This window comes from Hibiscus syriacus, unplaced genomic scaffold, assembly GCF_006381635.1.
Source record: "Hibiscus syriacus cultivar Baekdansim isolate YM2019G1 unplaced genomic scaffold, ASM638163v2 tig00110547_pilon, whole genome shotgun sequence".
NCBI lineage: Eukaryota > Viridiplantae > Streptophyta > Magnoliopsida > Malvales > Malvaceae > Hibiscus > Hibiscus syriacus.
This window is the reverse complement of record NW_024062774.1, coordinates 508,730-526,247: the sequence shown is the minus strand read 5'-3', so window position 1 is coordinate 526,247 and position 17,518 is coordinate 508,730. Positions and strand designations below refer to the sequence as shown.

Here is a 17,518-nt window from a genome sequence, read left to right as displayed (position 1 = left end):
GGCTAATCTAAGTGAAATTACGAGTAAATTTATCATTAAGTTAAATATGGAAATCTTAAACTACCTCGTTGCGTAGAGTATGAACCTCATTCTGCAACGATACTATCATCTCACGTAGAGCGGCAACCTCACCACGTAAGTTGACACCTCCACACCCATGCACCATCGTATCGCGTAGAGTACCGATCTCCTCACGCAAGGCATTGACCTCATCACGTAACTCCCTTGACTCATCCCGTTGAGTGGAGGGGAGACAGGGAGATAGGAGTCGTGGCATCTTTGCCGGTCGCCTATCATGAGGTGATGGTGGAGAAGAGGCTCGATGATGTGACGGGATAGGTGATGGCTCTCGTTCTAGAGGTGTATAGTCGGGTCGATCGGGTGATGGCTCTAGGTGAGGTGATGGCTCTCGAATTGGAGGAAGTGGATGCTGCTCATCATCCGTGCCATCAAAAAAATTCTGACTAGCTTGCCACCAATCAGTGGCAAGCTCTTCCTCCGTGGGTGTCAGTCTTTGTAATGGAATGTTAGCCTCCTAAAATATAAAACTCAAACAAAGTTAAACGTCTACTATTAAAACTTGTTTATATATTATATGAAAGTATTTGTGTTAACTACATTATTTATTGTGGCATATGGTATTAAGTCTTCCCAATCCAACAGAGTTTTCCTCTTCCAGGAAATAGCCCTGGAATATCATTTGACGTTTTTATTGCATATGTACGCATGGGGAAAGCCTCGATATCCAAATCTACAAACATATAATAACAAAATTAGTAATTGTTAAATAATTAATTATAATTTTAGAAACATTATATAGAAATTATTACCTAAAGGCCCAAACAAAGCCTGACAAAGTGTATTTGGACCATCGCCCCGCAAACTTTTGCGGTCATCAAAGGCAGACGACAACTTAGTCCAGGTAGCTTTCCATATATACGAACCCCACGGAAACAGATTCCATGCATTCAGGTCCTCTACCAATATTATTAGCTCCCGATGAATAGGTTGTCTGGCCTCTCTGCCTAAAAAGCCGGCATACACAAGTAGTAGAAGGCATACTCGGACACATCGACGTCATCCATCCGAGTGAAACCAGCTTTCTTAAAACAATTTCTTCAGGTCGTCGACATGTAGGTTCGGCTTCTCCATTGACTCATCCGGAAAAACCCGGGATAACCATGATGGCGGGCGATATGACGAGTGTACCGGCCTACATCATCGTGTCCGAATCGTAGACCAGTGATTAAGCAGAACTCCTTCCGCCCAAAACAAGTATACGCTGGTGGAAAATGAAACCATATCTCTTCCTCACCACGTTGTATACTGTCGGGTAGATTTGATGTCATGGTCTGAAGCCACAAATGGGTCAAATTAGCATCTCCACCCGGATGCTGTACTCTCAGCCATGGCGAAGCAGGTTTCCTCAAACAATTGTCTTTGAGCAGGTGAAAGCTTCTTTGCAATTGTAGTGGCCAGGCTGACTTTATTTCTCAAGGTCAATTGAGCCGAAAAAATTTCTACAAAAACAATAAAATACCAAGTTAGATATACCAAAACTACACTGTGAAGATATACCAAAAACAATAAACATAAAAAATAGTAGTTTATTCTTGAAACTAAAATTTGCAACACAGTTTGTCTTTTGGTTGAAATGAAAATCGCAACGAGAGAATCGCAACGCGAGATGACAATCGCAACGCGAAATGAAATCGCAACGAGAGAATCGCAACGCGAAATGAAAATCGCAATGCGATTTGGTTTCGCGTTGCGATTCTCTCGTTGCGATTTTCATTTCGCGTTGCGATTCTCTCGTTGCGCTTTTCATTTCTCTCGTTGCGACAGTCATTCTCTCGTTGCGATTTTCATTTATATCGTTCGACTCTTTGCAAATTGACTTGAATGGATTGCATTACTTCAAACCAAAAGACAGAACAAAGACAAAGACAAATACTAACTTGAAAATCGGAACGAGAGAATAGCAACGCGAAATGAAAATCGCAACGACAGAATCGTAACGCGAAATGAAATCTAAGTGAAATGGTTAATCTATTATTGAAATGACCAGTAAACTTATCATCAGTTTCAATATGAAAAACCTACAATAATGCAAACATTTCAAAATAAAAATAATTAAAAAAACTAACCCTCGGAGGTTGATTTTCCATTTCTGAATATGTGAGGGATTTCTGACCGTGAATGGTTGTGAGGGATTTCGCCGGAGATGGGGACGGAAATCTTCGGAGATGGGGACGGATTTCTTCGCCGTAGAGAGTGAGGGATGGAGATGGGACTGAGTTGTGATTTTAGGTTTTAGGTTATGAGTTGCGATTACGGGATTTTGTCTTAATATTCTTTTTGTAATTTGAAAATAAAATACGCGTAGCGATTATAATGGCGCTTTAAATATCGCGTTGCGATTTTATGTATTATCGTTGCGATTTACGGATACGCGTTGCGATATACGGATACGCATTGCGATTTACCCATACGCGTTGCGATTTACGGATACACGTTGCGATTTACGGATACGCGTTGCGATTTATGTGTTCGCGTTGCGATTTTCATATTCGCGTTGCGATTTTGGAAAATCGCAATGCGAATTTGTACTATCGCATTGCGATTTTCAAGAATCGCGTTGCGATTTTGGAAACTGATTTGCGATTCTGGGGATCGCGTTGCGATTTTTATTTCGCGTTGCGATTTTGTTGGTCATTTTGGCAAATCCAAAAAAAGTTGGTTAAAATCGTATATTATAACTTTTTTTTGGTCACTGAGGCGATTTTCTCTATTTTTAATATATGTATAATATAGAGACAACACGATGATATCTCAAATCTCAATGCGTGCCAACTCAATTGTTAATTTTTAATATAGAGACAATTGCTGGGAATTGGGATTCCATTCCTACCCTTACCAATAAAATATTACTTTTAAATGACATGGGGAATTTAATATACCAACAATTGCTGGGGAATTTAAAATTGGCCCCCTAGGATAAAAGAATCGGTTTATTAAGTTATCTCTAAAATTAATTTGAGATCTACCGTAAATATTATAGTATATGTAGAGGTATAAATGAACAGAGTATTCGATGAATTGTTCGTTAATCATTCGTGTAATGTTCGTTTATGTTCGTTTGTTAAACTAAATAAACGAATATGAACAAAAAAATTATGTTCATTTAATAAACGAACGAACACGAACAGATGTGTGTTCGGTTTGTTTATGTTCACAAACAAACTCGTTTATAAATGATTCAATATGACATTCGAACGAGAGTGAACTTAAAAATAATCAAGTGCGTCTGAACTAAAAAAATATAATAATGAATAATTAAATAAAATAATAATTTTATTTTAAACGTAACCTCATACTTGTTTATCTTTGTTATTGTAAACACATCTTTTCGTCCTACTAAAATTCAAACTCCTAAAAATATGATAGAATTTTGTTAGGATTCAAACTTCTAAAAATAGGATAGAGTTCTACTATTATTTAAACTCATAAAGATAGGATCCACAAGCATTATAAATAGTCATTGTAACTCACTATTGTAACACATTCGGAAGAGATATATGAAATATCAAGCAAAAAATTACAAGCAACTCGTAGCCATTTTTCGAAGCATTTATATTTTGAAAGGTAAAGTTCATAGTTTCGCATGTTATTTTTCCTTACCCTTGCTGTGTTTTGATTCGAAAGAAAATCGAGAGAAGTGTTTTTGGCCAATGAACGGGGGCATTTTCGATATCTATTTTTGTAGATCTATCCCCCGAGGCTTGTGTTTTTTTAAAAAACTATTCGAATTTTTATAAACGGGTTATGTGGATCCCTGATTTTTATATCCGTGTGTTTTGCCTCTACAGTGGATTAATGCCCATTTCGATCTCCCTGATTTTAAATACACGCAGATTCATTTTTTATTCAATTAGCTTTTAATTTTGACCCCTAATTCATTTTTTGTTTTAATTTAACCCTTATTATTTATATGTATATATATATATATATTTTTTATTATATTTTATTTATTTATTATAGTTCTCTTTTTTTCATTTTTTGCGTTATATTATATTATTTTTTTATTATATATATATTATATTTTTTTTATATATGTTTACTTATTTACTATTTTTTTACTATATTTTCCCAATGTTATATATATATATTCTTACTTCATTTTATTTTATATTTCTATGATTACTATTTTTTTAGTTAATATTATGTATATTTATTTTTCATTTATTTATTATTATTATTACTATTTAGTATTTATTATATTATACATATATTTTATATTTTTATAAATATATATTTTATTATTTTATGTATACTATTTATTTATTTTATTATATTTTTAGTTTCTTTGCTCTTATTATTATTTTCTTTTTTAAAAAAACATTTTACTTTTTTATTCTTTTTGTATATATATTTTATCTTCATTTATTTTATTTATTCAATTTCATTTTTTTGTTTCATCCAATTTTTATATTTATTATTATTGATTTCATTTATTTCTTTGGTTTACTCTTTAGTTTTGTTACTTTCTTTTATTATTATTATTTTCTTTTAACATCTTATTTTTTAAGGGTATTTCTGTAAACTTATTAAGGGTAAGTAATTCGGATCAAATTTTACCTTTTAATTTAACTTGCAATTTTCTTAATCAAAGACAACTGGAAATTACGTAGTACCGAAAGGGCGGTTCAAGGGTGTTAATCCTTCCTTGACCGTAACCGACTCCCGAACCCGACACATCTTTGGAAAGACGCAGATCATGTAAGAAATAGGGTATCCGATCAACCCATTTATTTTAAATAAATGATCGGTGGCGACTCTAATCCACATTTTTCAAGTCGAAGCCCAATTCCGAAGCCAACCGAAAGACGGTTGCGACAATTATGTTGCTTTAATTCCTTAATTTCTATTTTATTTCATATTTAATATGAAGTCCTAATAAACGAGGAAGGAATATTCCCATAATGGGAAGAGATAGAGGGGATAGCCTTCTCGATGGAGGACGTGCAAATCTCGTGGTCTATTCTAAAAAAAATCGAGAATATTCTTGGAGGTTCGAAACGAATTAATCAACGAAGAATACAATAAATTGAGGAATAATTTTTTACTTTAGCATTTTTAGTTCCACTACCAGGATGATGTATAAGCGATTAGGTATTAATTTTGGGTGATGTGGGAGTACTTACCCTTCCCCACTAAAAAATGAATTTTTGGTAAATGCATATCGATTTTGTTTTAAAAAGTGATTTTTATATTTATTTAAATTATTTTTTAAAACATTTTCAGGTATTCGGTCTACCTAACCTAAAGGTCGATGGCAGCTCCGATTTAAATTTTATTCGATTTTAAAATAAATAATTTTTTACACCTTTTTAAAATAAAAATCGTTTTCATTTTGGAAAAAATGGTTACAACAATAGTCAATCCAATAATTTTTTAAATTTAAAAATCCATGACCAAGGTGAGAAGATTATTAAAACAATATTAGAGATTTAACATGTCATCATAAGGTAATTCATGTCATTATTAAAAAAATAAAAAAATATCATGTCAACAATTATGCTAATTTTTTAACGAACGAGTGACTAAAATATAACATTAGACAAAATTTATTAAAAAATAATTAGGTGATCAAAATAGAACAAAAGTGAGAGTTAAGGTATTTTTTTTTGAAACTGAGAGTTAAGGTACTAAACATGTAGTTTAACCTTTTTAAAATTACAAATGTTTCTTATATTAATAGTCTAATTACCAAAAGAACATTTATTAATGATCTATATAATCTAACCCACCGAGTTCCTCCATTCAGCTCACACAAAGGAAGCCAATACAGAAAGGTAACAACCATAGCACCCTTCCTCCATTCACTTGTCATGATGGGTGTAATTCTGATTATTTTTCTCATGTATTTATATTATGTTTAAATTGATATCATATTTTATTACAACTTAACTTTAAATTAATTTAATATTTTGAATATTAAACTAATACATGTTGTAATATAATCCATCAAATCGCTTGAGTCAGCTCCTGTGTTCACACAAAGTGAGCCCATAAATTTTTCTTGGCAATAAGAACACACTCTTTCTTCCCCATTTTGGGGTAATTTTTTAAATTATTTGTGTCCTTTTATTCATTATCAATTGATTTTAAGTTTAACATGCTTTTTGAGTATAAATTATGATTCCATTTCACATGATTATCCATTTTCATAATGAAAAGCTTAACAAACAAGGTGGCACCCAAGTGATGACCGCAATTTGTTCTGTATAAAAGGTTCATGCAATTGGAATTCATTAATTTCATCATTCATAACAGTCGAACTTTGAGGAAATTTATACTAAAAAAATTGTTCAAAATCCCAGTATAAGTATTTGCGTATGCAAAGTGGTATATACATAGAGTAGTCATTCGTTTTGTGGCACGATGCATCATCGACTGCTTCTTTTGCTCACTGCCATTTCATCTATCCTTGTAAAGGCACCATATGGTTTCAGTGTTGATCTTGTTCATCGCCATTCACCACTGTCTCCCTTCTACAATGCTTCTCTAGTCTCCTCCGAGATCCTAAGAAAAAATGCCATTCATTCAATGCACCAAGTCGAACTCTTACAGTCTTCGATTAAGGACAACGTCGCCAAATCCATCGTTGTTCCGAGTGATCAGGGCTTTTATCTGATGAACCTGTCCTTTGGAACCCCACCTGTTGAATACTTTGCCATTGTTGATACAACAACCGACCTTACTTGGATACAATGTGTTCCGTGTACTCGGTGTTACTCTCAAGGCTCTTCTCTTTTCGATCCCGAAGCGTCTTCTACTTACCAAGCGTTTTCTTGCGATTCACAGATTTGTCAAGCTTTGAGTGGAGAACAATGCTTCAAGACCAATGATTGTCAATATAATATTACCTATCCGGAAGGGTCGAGTACCCTTGGAATCCTGAGTTCCGATACCTTGAGTATCGATTCCGAAAATGGCGAAAAAATCGCATTCCCCATGTCTATATTTGGCTGTGGACGTAATAATCAAGTTAACTTCGGACACCCTGGCTTTGCTGGAATTGTCGGCCTAGGAGGAGGGCCTTTTTCATTAATTTCTCAGAAAGCAACTCAAATTAATTACAGATTTTCCTATTGTTTTGCTCCAGATTCTGCAAAATCTAGTGGTAAACTAATATTCGGACAAGAATCGATAACTTCTCGTCCCGGTTCTGTTTCGACTCCTCTTGTGTCCAATTACCCTCAATCGTTCTACTACCTTACTCTCGAAGGTGTTACCGTAGGAAACAAGACCGCATGGTCGTCTTCAAGCCAAGGGAATGTCGTCATTGCTTCTGCGATTACATTAACGATCCTAGAACAAGATTTATATAATGGCGTAGAGGCTATGGTGAAAGATGCCATTGTAGAAAAGCCGGTGCAAGACCCTTCAGGCACATTTAACTTGTGTTATGTGGCCGGGACTAACATCAATGTTCCGGAAATGGTGTTCCATTTCACCGGTGCCGACATTCGGTTGCGACCGATCAACACATTTCAAGTTAACGGCAACTTGGTTTGTATGATGATAGTTCCAACCAATTCTAACCCCTCTGTCTTTGGAAGCTATGCACAAGTAAATTTTCAGGTGGAATATGATCTTCAAAACAGGACCGTCTCTTTTGCCCCAACAGATTGTGTCGGAAAATAAACTTGTAGTTAGACTAGGTTTCTTGCTTTATTATATACATATAAAAGTGTAGTCGGTCAATTGGTAACTTGAAAACTACTTCAAATAAAGAGATGATGTTATGATTAGTTATTAATGAAATTAAAGATTCTCATCTCCCAAATATTTCTTAAGATTGGAAACAACTTAGAGTTCAGCATATGTTTGGTTTTTATATATCAATGTTTCATTAATCCCGACAGAGTGGTCCGTAACGACCAATCCAGCAAACTGCATAATACCCAGAAAACATAATAATACAATCTATGATAAAACACTTGAGACTCTGACTGAAACATCTATAATCCATTATTCAAGAGAAGCTCATCAACCGCCATGCAAAACGGCAATGAGTTGAGCATCGAGCCAGTCAGGTGGCAACAGGGGACGAATCATTTCCCGAATCTGGGTGATTGTAAGGTGAAGCTCTTCCAAGGCTTTCAATGTGCTGCTTGTATCCGACTTCACATTCGCTAACTCAGCTTTAAGCCTCTTTATTTTCAGTTCCTCCTCCTTCCAATCAGCAACAAAAGTAAATAAAGATTTTATCAGAAAAGAAAGGCTAAAAACACTAAAATTTGTGTACCTTGATCTTCTTCCATGAATTGTTCTTCTTGCCTGCTCGTTTTCCAATTCTTGGGGGCATGATGTTGGATTCTCTCCTCCTCAGGTACCGGGACTGTGAGAAGTGTGTTGGTACCCTTTTATATTACGAGGAGGTTTGACTTTGTTTTTGCATGCATCTGAAAAAGGTAGATTATAAAACTACATTATAATATTAAGGGTCGGTGGTCTTACGTATGTGGTTGGAAAAAGAGGCTTAATGTAAAAGCTGAAGACCCATAACATAGTTGGAATTTACATACATAACTCAACCAAATCGGTCACGTCACCTTATTTATATTTGAGAAAATAACCTCAGTGATCAAAAATCTCAGATAATATACGATTTTGATCAACTTTTTTTAGATTTACGAAAATGATCAACAAAATCGCAATGCGATCTCTTTTTTATTCAACGTCTAGAGCCCTCAGGCCGGGAAATGAGGACAAAAGATCGGTCGATGCAATCTATAGACTCGTGTTGACAACCAGAAAATCGTCCGATCCCAGATGGGGTAGCAGTTGGGATAAGGGTTTTGAAAAAACAGTCACTTAGCCATCGTCTCACAAAGATGAAAATTTGGCCACTCTTTCTTTGCTGGCATACGCTTTCCTCGTTAGGTGACACTACTGTAGGATGACAATCAATTTCCTTTGTTAATGTCTACATGTATCGTGCGACTGTTTTCCATATTGTAAGAAGTGAATTTTAATGTGAGATAAAAAAACAATAGGTAAAAAAAAGTATAACAGATTTCTATACTTTTTAAACAAATTAATGTGGTTTTCATATTATTATTTTTAATGTGATCTTCAACTCAGAAATTAAATTTAATGTGGCCTTTTAACCAACGTTTTTTTTTCGTTGACTGTTACAGTGTTGATGTGGTAGTTCACGGTATTGACATAGCGGTCTACGGTGCAGACGTGATAGTCCATGGTGGTTGATAACATGGTAGATAGGTTAAATTGATAATTCAAATATGAAAGATGAACTTCTACGTTAACACTGTGAGCCGTCACGTTAACACTTAACACCGTGAACTGTCACGGTAACACGATAACGATCAACGACGAAAAATATTAATTAAAGGGTCACATCAAACTTTTTTCGAAGTTAGAAAATCAGTTAAGGGAAAAAATTAATAAGATGATGACATTGTTTTTTTTAATTACAAAAACATCGGATGTAATTTTACAAAAAAAATATTTAGCAATTCTTTGATCGGACAATTGAAGTCGTTGCAAAAGTACGAGAAAAATAAGTTAGTTACCAAAAAATTTGTACATGCATCGATATTTGTAGTAATTACGATAAAAAATAATTAAATTGTTAAAACCTTTATACATTTTTAATAATTATCCTAATTATGAAAAATATTGAATATTTTTCAAATATTCTGGAAAACGTACTATTTTTTTAATATTTAGAATTAATTTTGATATTTTTATGTCATTTATTGAACAATTTATAATATTCAATTGTTCATGGTAACTACAAGAAAATTGTTTAAATATTGAGGAAAAATACTGGTATCGATTTTGTCTCGAAAGATATTGGGGAAAGATAGTGATTAAGTGTCAACGATTGTTATAAAATGTAATGTCAAAAAAATATTTAAAAATCTAATGACAAAATAGATGCATCTCTGAAATGAATAACCACGTCAAAATGATATTATTTTAGTATAACAGACAAAGTAAACAACTGTTAACTTATCATCATCTTGTTGATAACCTATCGACGAAGTGATATTATTTTCTTATTTGATTCATTAAATCAAGTTCTTTTTAAGAAATTAGTTTAAAAATCGTACCATCTCTTAAAATTACTCATATTATTTTGGTAATGTAACATAGATTAAAATTTTTACAATTATTTTCTATGTTTAAAATACGTGGTTAATTACGTCCTTTACGTGTCAGTTTGATACCATATTCGTGACATGCGCAAAGTAATCCCAGACGATTTTGTTCATGGAGAGAACAACAGAAAGCAAATCAAAAGTTTTAAATACATAGACCTCAATTCAGTCCAAGGCAAAATATTCTACATAAAGGTTATGCAAAGTGCTTCATGGATCGGTTCTCCGATTAGAACAATTACATAGGACAGGCTATATTTCGACAACCATAGAGAAATCTACTGTGCCAAAGCACTTGTGTTGTAAACAAGAAGTGCACCTCCGGCGAGAATCCCGGCGAGCGTGACGGCCCAGATTGCCAATCCGGTAGTACCTGCAAGCGATGGCGTTTTAAAGCATATTTAGTTCCACGATCACACCAAATTTACTTCTACGAGTGTCGAGTATTTGAACCAAAGAAGTTGTATACGTACCGCCAACATAAACATCACCACTGGGAGACCAATCGTCGGTGTTGTAGATAGGGCTGCGTTTCAACCATCACAAATATATATTAGAACTTCCCATACATGTATACTGGGATGGACGGAGGACGTTTAAGAGAGAATCATTTTTAATAAATTTTAAACTCTCGTATAATTTAAATATTGTTGGTAATTTTATTTCATCCTAATATTTTTATAATTTTACCTTTTGATATAAAATCATGTGTTCATTACTGCATGTATATATGAATAACACATGCGGTAGGCATGAGGATTATGTATCATACCTGTAACCATCGACGTTAGCTCCATATTTGTCAGTGTATTGGTAAACACCCTTTCCCTGCATCAAATTTAGGCTAAATTCTCAAGATATATACAATAAATTTTCAACTATTTTTTTTGGCACAAAAGGGAAAGGCTAGAAAGAGTAGGAAATACCAACCTTTCCCTTCCTTCCGGAGGCATCAAGACCATCCCTCAAGTTCATTCCACCGTTGATTCCTTTGAAAACGTTCAAAACCCATTATTAAAAGAGCTTAATTATATTTAGTAAAATAATTTCTTATACATTAATAAAGAAACATTAAATATATAGAAGATAGTATAGGTTAATAATTTTTTTTAATTATTGATAATACGAATTTGTATATTATAATAATGCTCGAACTTAGAATAACATTTCTTTTGACTATTGTAATCACTCGATAGATTTTATTATATTTTTGTATTATTATGTAAACTATTCTTTTAATCTAATTTGTTATTTCATAATTTGAACTTTGATATTATTTTTTGAAAAAACTTAATTTGTAGGCGGTTTAATCTCTCCTTGTTCTATTAAATTGTTCTTAACCGACACTATTCTCAAGTCCAAGTGATGGATCTAAACCTTGTTTAATATTAACCAGACTCTCTAATTAATATAATCTTCCCTTATTATAAAATGTTAAATTCTGAAGATGAAATTAGAATAAAATAGGAAGAGAGAGAGAGAGAGATGATTACCATAAGGCTTGTCGGTCTTGATCTTGCCGCCACTGGCTTCAACCTTGAAGGAAGAAGGTGCCCTAGCAAGGGACGGGAGATCCCTCACACCCGATCTCTCGACTCTGAAAGAAGGCTTGAGGCTAACCGAAGATGCCATAACTGAGGCTGCCATTATTACTCACAATTCCTTCTTCTTCTTCTCTGTAAAGGCAACGGCTTCGTCGGCTTTTCTATTTGATGATGAGATAGAAAATCTGGAGATGGTGGATATGTTTTGACACGTGGACATGCATGTGTGGTTCATATCTGGATATGAATGCTTGCCACGACACAACATTATCAGGATTAACACCATTTCATTGGCTCATTTGTTGCCATCTCCTTCACTAATGCTTCAGCACCACACCTGCTTTGATTTTTTTAATCAACCTAATATTAATTAAAAAAAATCTGTTTCTCTTTTAGTTATGTTTTCAACCTTCTATTCGCTTCAATTAGGAAAACTACATAATATTAAAATATTATGCTTGAGTTTAAATAATTGTGTTTTTAAATATATGAATTATTAATAATTATGAAAGATTTTAAATAAATATTACTTTATAGTCCCCTAAATTTTTTTAAAAAATTAAAAATTTTGTCTCAACTATGATCGCTGTTGAGAGAAGCTTTAATGGCTTTTAATTTAGTTTTAAAACAAAACTAAAGTCTTATATTAATCATGAATTAGCTAAAAATGGTGTATTTCAATATAACACATTAGTGATTTATTTCGGTGCGTGACATTTAATTTATACTCAATTCAATTTGAATAGTACAAACCAAGTGACTCTAATAGTAAAAGAATTATTGTTATTCGAGGTTCTGAGTTCGAGCACCATAAATGTCAGGGGCATGTGAGCATTCAATATCAAATGATTGAGAGTTATCACTGAACAGGTGTTACCTTATACTTATCCCAGATTAATAAAAGAATTTAACCAAAAAGATATTTAATTCTAATGAGTTGTACGTGTGTTTTCATGGCTAAACTCTCGAGATAACGTTCTCGAACAAATTATTTCACGAGATAATACTCTCCCAAGATTAATTGCTAAAATAAGATGAAATCTACGGTATTGGCCGTAGGTCGCCATGCCATCTGGGCGACCTACTAGGTCGCAATGCCATCCCGGCGAGCTATGAGAGAGATTGCATGTGCAATGCACGTTCCAACACACTGGGCATCCGAGGCCATCCGACCGAGGGCATCCGACCGAGACTATCCGAGCGAGCTATGCGAGGGCATCCGAGGGCAAGAGGAATCACACGAGGAGCAGGAGGGAGTGCATGGCGACCTACAAGGTCGCCAGGAGTGCATGGCGACTTACAGGATCGCCAGGAGGGCATGACGACCTATGCTTGGGGACGTGCATGGTTGGCCACGTAGTAAGTCGCCCGGAAGGCATGGCGACCTACGGCCAACACTGTAGATTTCATCCTATTTGAACAATTAATCTTGGGAGAACATTATCTCGTGAAATAATTTATTCTAGAACGTTATCTCGAGAGTTTAGCCGTGTTTTCATGGCATCTCAGTCCAAGTCGTTTCATTGCATGGACACGGTTGATCAGGCTAACATGGCGGAATCTTTATGGTCTTACTAGCTAGCTTGGGTTTAGGGTTAATTTAATGTTTCTTTATTTTTGCTTGCTTTTCATGGCTGCCTTTTATTTTCTAATTTTCAGTACTATTTCGTATACCACAGTTCTACCTGACCCAGACTGAGTTAGATTAAAACGATGGTGATGATCATGACCATTAACATATTGTAAATATACATATACTAATTAAGAAATTATAATATCAGTAGCTGTGTTTAAGTTAATTAATTAATGTAACTATGCTTTTCTCTCTCACACACTTCCTTTATATATATATCATTTTATTTACGTAAAAGTTAAGCCTGTTTGTAAATATCACCAAAGCAGGTTTAATAGCATACCTTATATTTATTTTTTTATCAAAAAGGAGAAAACCCAAAGCATCAACTACATTGTGTTCCGATTATCTTTACGAAAAATACGTACTACTCAAACTTCCCATGACCACTTCAACATTCGTTCAATACTCTATATTTTCTTGTTCTGTTTTAGGAGGCTAAGGGTAAAACAGTCGTACTAAAAAGACCGATTTTAGGACCTTGAACATGATCATACGTAAAACCCTCAATTAGAAGACGGTCCAAACACCTATAAAATTAGAAAAATGTGTTGTTGGTTGATAGGATGTTGTATATTTTTGTTCTTCACCTAGATTTTATTAGGAATCATGTATTTCCTTTTTTATAATCAGAACCTCCTACTGTTTCTTGACTTTCTACTTCTTTTTCTTCGGTATGTTGCCTTAATTTGAATATATATAGATAATCTGGTGCTGAAAGGATTTTGGGTTATTGAACTCAAATTAAGACTTAGGTCCTCTAACAAATCATGCACATAAAAAGGTTTTCAAACTTTTCTCACGTTCCAAATTTAAACATATTTATTCGAAAACTTGATTAAAAAAATATTGATCATCAAGAATCGAAAAATTACTAGACCGATTTTAAGAGTATTACACTAATTTTGTTAAACTAAATAATAACACAAATATAGTAAATATTACTCGTGAAATATCTATTATTATCATATTCTAAGAATTCAAATCTAAAATTTTAACCAACTAAAACCATCCGTGCCAATTTATTCAAATGCTTTAGCGATTTAAAATGATAAATTTCAACGCACAATACATATTCATGCTTAGAATTTCAACAAACACACGAGCGAGAGCGAGAGAGAGAGAGAGAGAGAGAACAAGAGGGTGCCAAGCCTGCAGCTTTAAGATCTGTAATGGATCGAATATTGATGCAACAGTTTTTTTATTCTTAAAACAAAGGTGGAGTAACAAAGTAAAAACACCACACTTGGACCGAAGATAGTCTTTTTGCTGCTACACGTCATCCGTCGCTATTGTTTCACTGCAAATAAAACCAGAAGGAACAAAAAACATGTCAACCATTTGTTCTTAAATGTTGAATTGGAATCCTATGCAAAAGCCGATATGTAAAAACAACCGTAGCAATAATGTGAAGTGAGCAGCCTTATCGAAATCGGCGTCCTCTCGTGCCTTGATTATATTGAACATGAGAGATAGACGAAGTTGGGTAGACGCACTTCGCTGGATCATCAACTTAGTTTCTTCTCGTAATACTTCACACTCCGTTCTGGTTGCCGTGAGTTTCTCCCGTAGTTGTGATTGTGCTTCTTTGATGCTCTTTTGCTCCTTTCTTATATCCTCCATCTCAACCTTTAACTCTTTTCTACATTTCGCCTTCACGCGTCTCCTTGCCTTTTTCTTCAAAAATTAGCAACAAAACAACTCAATAAATTTATTCTTTCAGTAAATAGGTAGCATCTTCAATTACAAGGAATGAATGCAGTTATCTTTACTATACCTCGTGCTTACTGGAACGGGCCTTGGACATTGTTATATTCGACGTTGTTTCCTCTCGTTCCAAGTGATGTAGCCGTAAAAACAATGAAGCAGAGAGCCATCATTTAAGGGGGGAATATGATAGGGTTCTTTGTCGAGTTACACAACTTTCGCATGGTTTTGTACAGAAAGATGAAGCGAATCGCGCGATCACCCATGGTTTTACTTAATTTTATTGTGCGTTACTGTATGCAGACGCCTTGTCGGGACCTAAAAAGTTCTTCTTTATGAAGAAACCTAGTCATCGCCACGCCATATGCCTGGACGGATAGACCCAAGAAACCTAGAAAGTAACATGCATTCACATGCTATATGCGAGAGAGAATTAATTTTTCTACATTAATTTTATATATATATATATATATATTTCATTTTAATAATTTTCTTAGTACGTATGAATCGATAATAATAGTAGATGTTTCCTTCAGAATGACGATACGAGTTTACCGACTTTTGTCATGATGAGTGGTTCACATTTGATATCATTATAATTAAAACACTAAAAAATTAAACTGAAATTTATGTATAGATTCACATTTCTTTGCTTTAGATGATAGATTATCATCAAATTTGATATGTTCGTCATCCAATTATTTTTACTTTTGTAGAAAGGAAGTATGTTACGGCAACAACATTTGCTTAGTGATTAAGACTTGGTAAAAAAAAGCTCCTGTTTATTTGCTTAAGAGTTGGAAAAGGCAATAGATCATTATAGCGAGTATTGTATCACTCGTGTAGGAAACTTTAAATCATTGGTTAAATGAGTTTAAAACAAGCATAAATAAATTGAATATGTATTATTGGTGTTCTTGTTTAACAAACGAGCACGAAAATTTTATTTCTGCTGTTTATTTAGCATAAAAAATAGTCATTCGACTATTTATATGTTTCAAACTTGTTTTATTATGTTAAAAATTTGTGGTCGTCTGAGTTGGATGTTAATCTGTTGACTGAGATATGATAAAATTTGATCTCAAAGTCTTTTGAGTTGTATTTTGTGTATCGACTCTGTTTACATTATGTCATTGAATTAGTACTTAAAATATTATATGGTCGAACTAGTGCTTGAAAGCAACGGCGATGCTAGTAGATATCATTAAAATATAATTTTATCATATCTCAATCAATAGACTAACGTCCAACACAAACGACCGTCAACTTTTTAATGGAAATGGAAGAATTTGAAACATGTGAATAATCAAGTGACCATTTTTTTAATTTTTAATAGTAAAGAGAATTCAACAAAACAATATCTTATAATCATGATCATTTTATAATTTTTTATAGTCAATGAATCAACGAGTCAACCCCTATAATTGTAATATCAATTGTGTACTCTACCCCAGAATCTAAAGCTTTCACTGAACGTTGTCCTCAAATTCCTAAGTCTGGAGAATTAATCTGATGCTGAAGGTCAACCCTATATACAGTCTCTTCCCCCCACATATCCCCAAATGGGGTCCAACACTCCTCATTCTATGTGGCAGTAGTTCCTAGGGCTGGTGCCATAATCTTTTTATGGGACATCAAATGCTGCAAGGTAAGCATTTGGTCGACCGATAAATCTCTAGGGGATGATCCTTTGATATGATCCAAGTTTCCTGCTTGATTCCAAGGCCCTGCATTTCGGCAACAGTTGGAGAATTATTCATTTCTTCAATTTGTACTGGAAGCCAGAAATCGAAGCTTTTTCATGTTGTTCTGAGTTCTGACATACCTGTTCAGCACATAGTAGAGCAACAGAGATTCTGGCTTTGATAGTTGATACTCTTTGAGAACGGGGAAAGGTCTCTGATGGTTCGATCCACAATCGGATAACGGCTTTCCGTATTTTACAATGCCTCTGATGTTCCTCTTCTTTCTTTAAAGCAGCAAATCTCTGAGTTCCATGTTTCAACAAGTTTGAAATTGTTAAGTACACTTGGTATATCTAAATGAACCATCCGAACATCGATAAAAGATAGTTCATATTTCTAAAATGAAACTTGAAACGAGCATGCCAACCACTTTCATCTCATTCAACAGCATTCTTCGTTCCGGAACATTATCAATCTGAGATTTACACTCTTTGAGTTACTCAGTATAATCACCAGAAGATTGTACTCCGTAATGCAGCCAACAGAAATCGAATCCGAACACTTACATTCCCTCCCCTATCCTTAAGGTAGGACTTCTTTTGTACCAAAAAAACGACCTTTCCTTTATAAGATGCAACCTGAATCTAGTACTAAGGAATTTCATATGATTTAGTGTAAAAAAGGCCTAAATCAATCACTGCCCTAGATGCAAACTCTAGTTCTAAAATATGCCATTTACTATAACAAATGATT

General features: G+C 34.2%; 3 protein-coding genes across 3 annotated transcripts; 1 reads left to right on the top strand and 2 right to left on the bottom strand.

Moving 5' to 3' along the window:
• Positions 1-6,444: 6,444 nt before the first annotated feature.
• LOC120130431 (aspartic proteinase CDR1-like) lies at positions 6,445-7,741 on the top strand. The gene has a single exon (XM_039147663.1). It carries the CDS (start codon positions 6,445-6,447, stop codon positions 7,708-7,710), a length of 1,266 nt encoding a protein of 421 aa, XP_039003594.1. The 3' UTR covers positions 7,711-7,741.
• Positions 7,742-10,360: 2,619 nt separating this feature from the next.
• Positions 10,361-11,884, bottom strand: LOC120130401 (photosystem II 10 kDa polypeptide, chloroplastic-like). The gene is made up of 5 exons (XM_039147642.1): positions 11,690-11,884; positions 11,127-11,185; positions 10,969-11,024; positions 10,670-10,722; positions 10,361-10,569 (listed from the first exon to the last, which is right to left on the bottom strand). The coding sequence occupies exons 1-5, from the start codon at positions 11,841-11,843 to the stop codon at positions 10,475-10,477; spliced, it is 417 nt and encodes a 138-aa protein (XP_039003573.1). The 5' UTR covers positions 11,844-11,884; the 3' UTR covers positions 10,361-10,474.
• A 2,525-nt stretch (positions 11,885-14,409) lies between these two features.
• On the bottom strand, positions 14,410-15,305 carry LOC120130438. The gene is made up of 3 exons (XM_039147669.1): positions 15,151-15,305; positions 14,770-15,050; positions 14,410-14,673 (listed from the first exon to the last, which is right to left on the bottom strand). The coding sequence occupies exons 1-3, from the start codon at positions 15,178-15,180 to the stop codon at positions 14,646-14,648; spliced, it is 339 nt and encodes a 112-aa protein (XP_039003600.1). The 5' UTR covers positions 15,181-15,305; the 3' UTR covers positions 14,410-14,645.
• Positions 15,306-17,518: the final 2,213 nt, after the last annotated feature.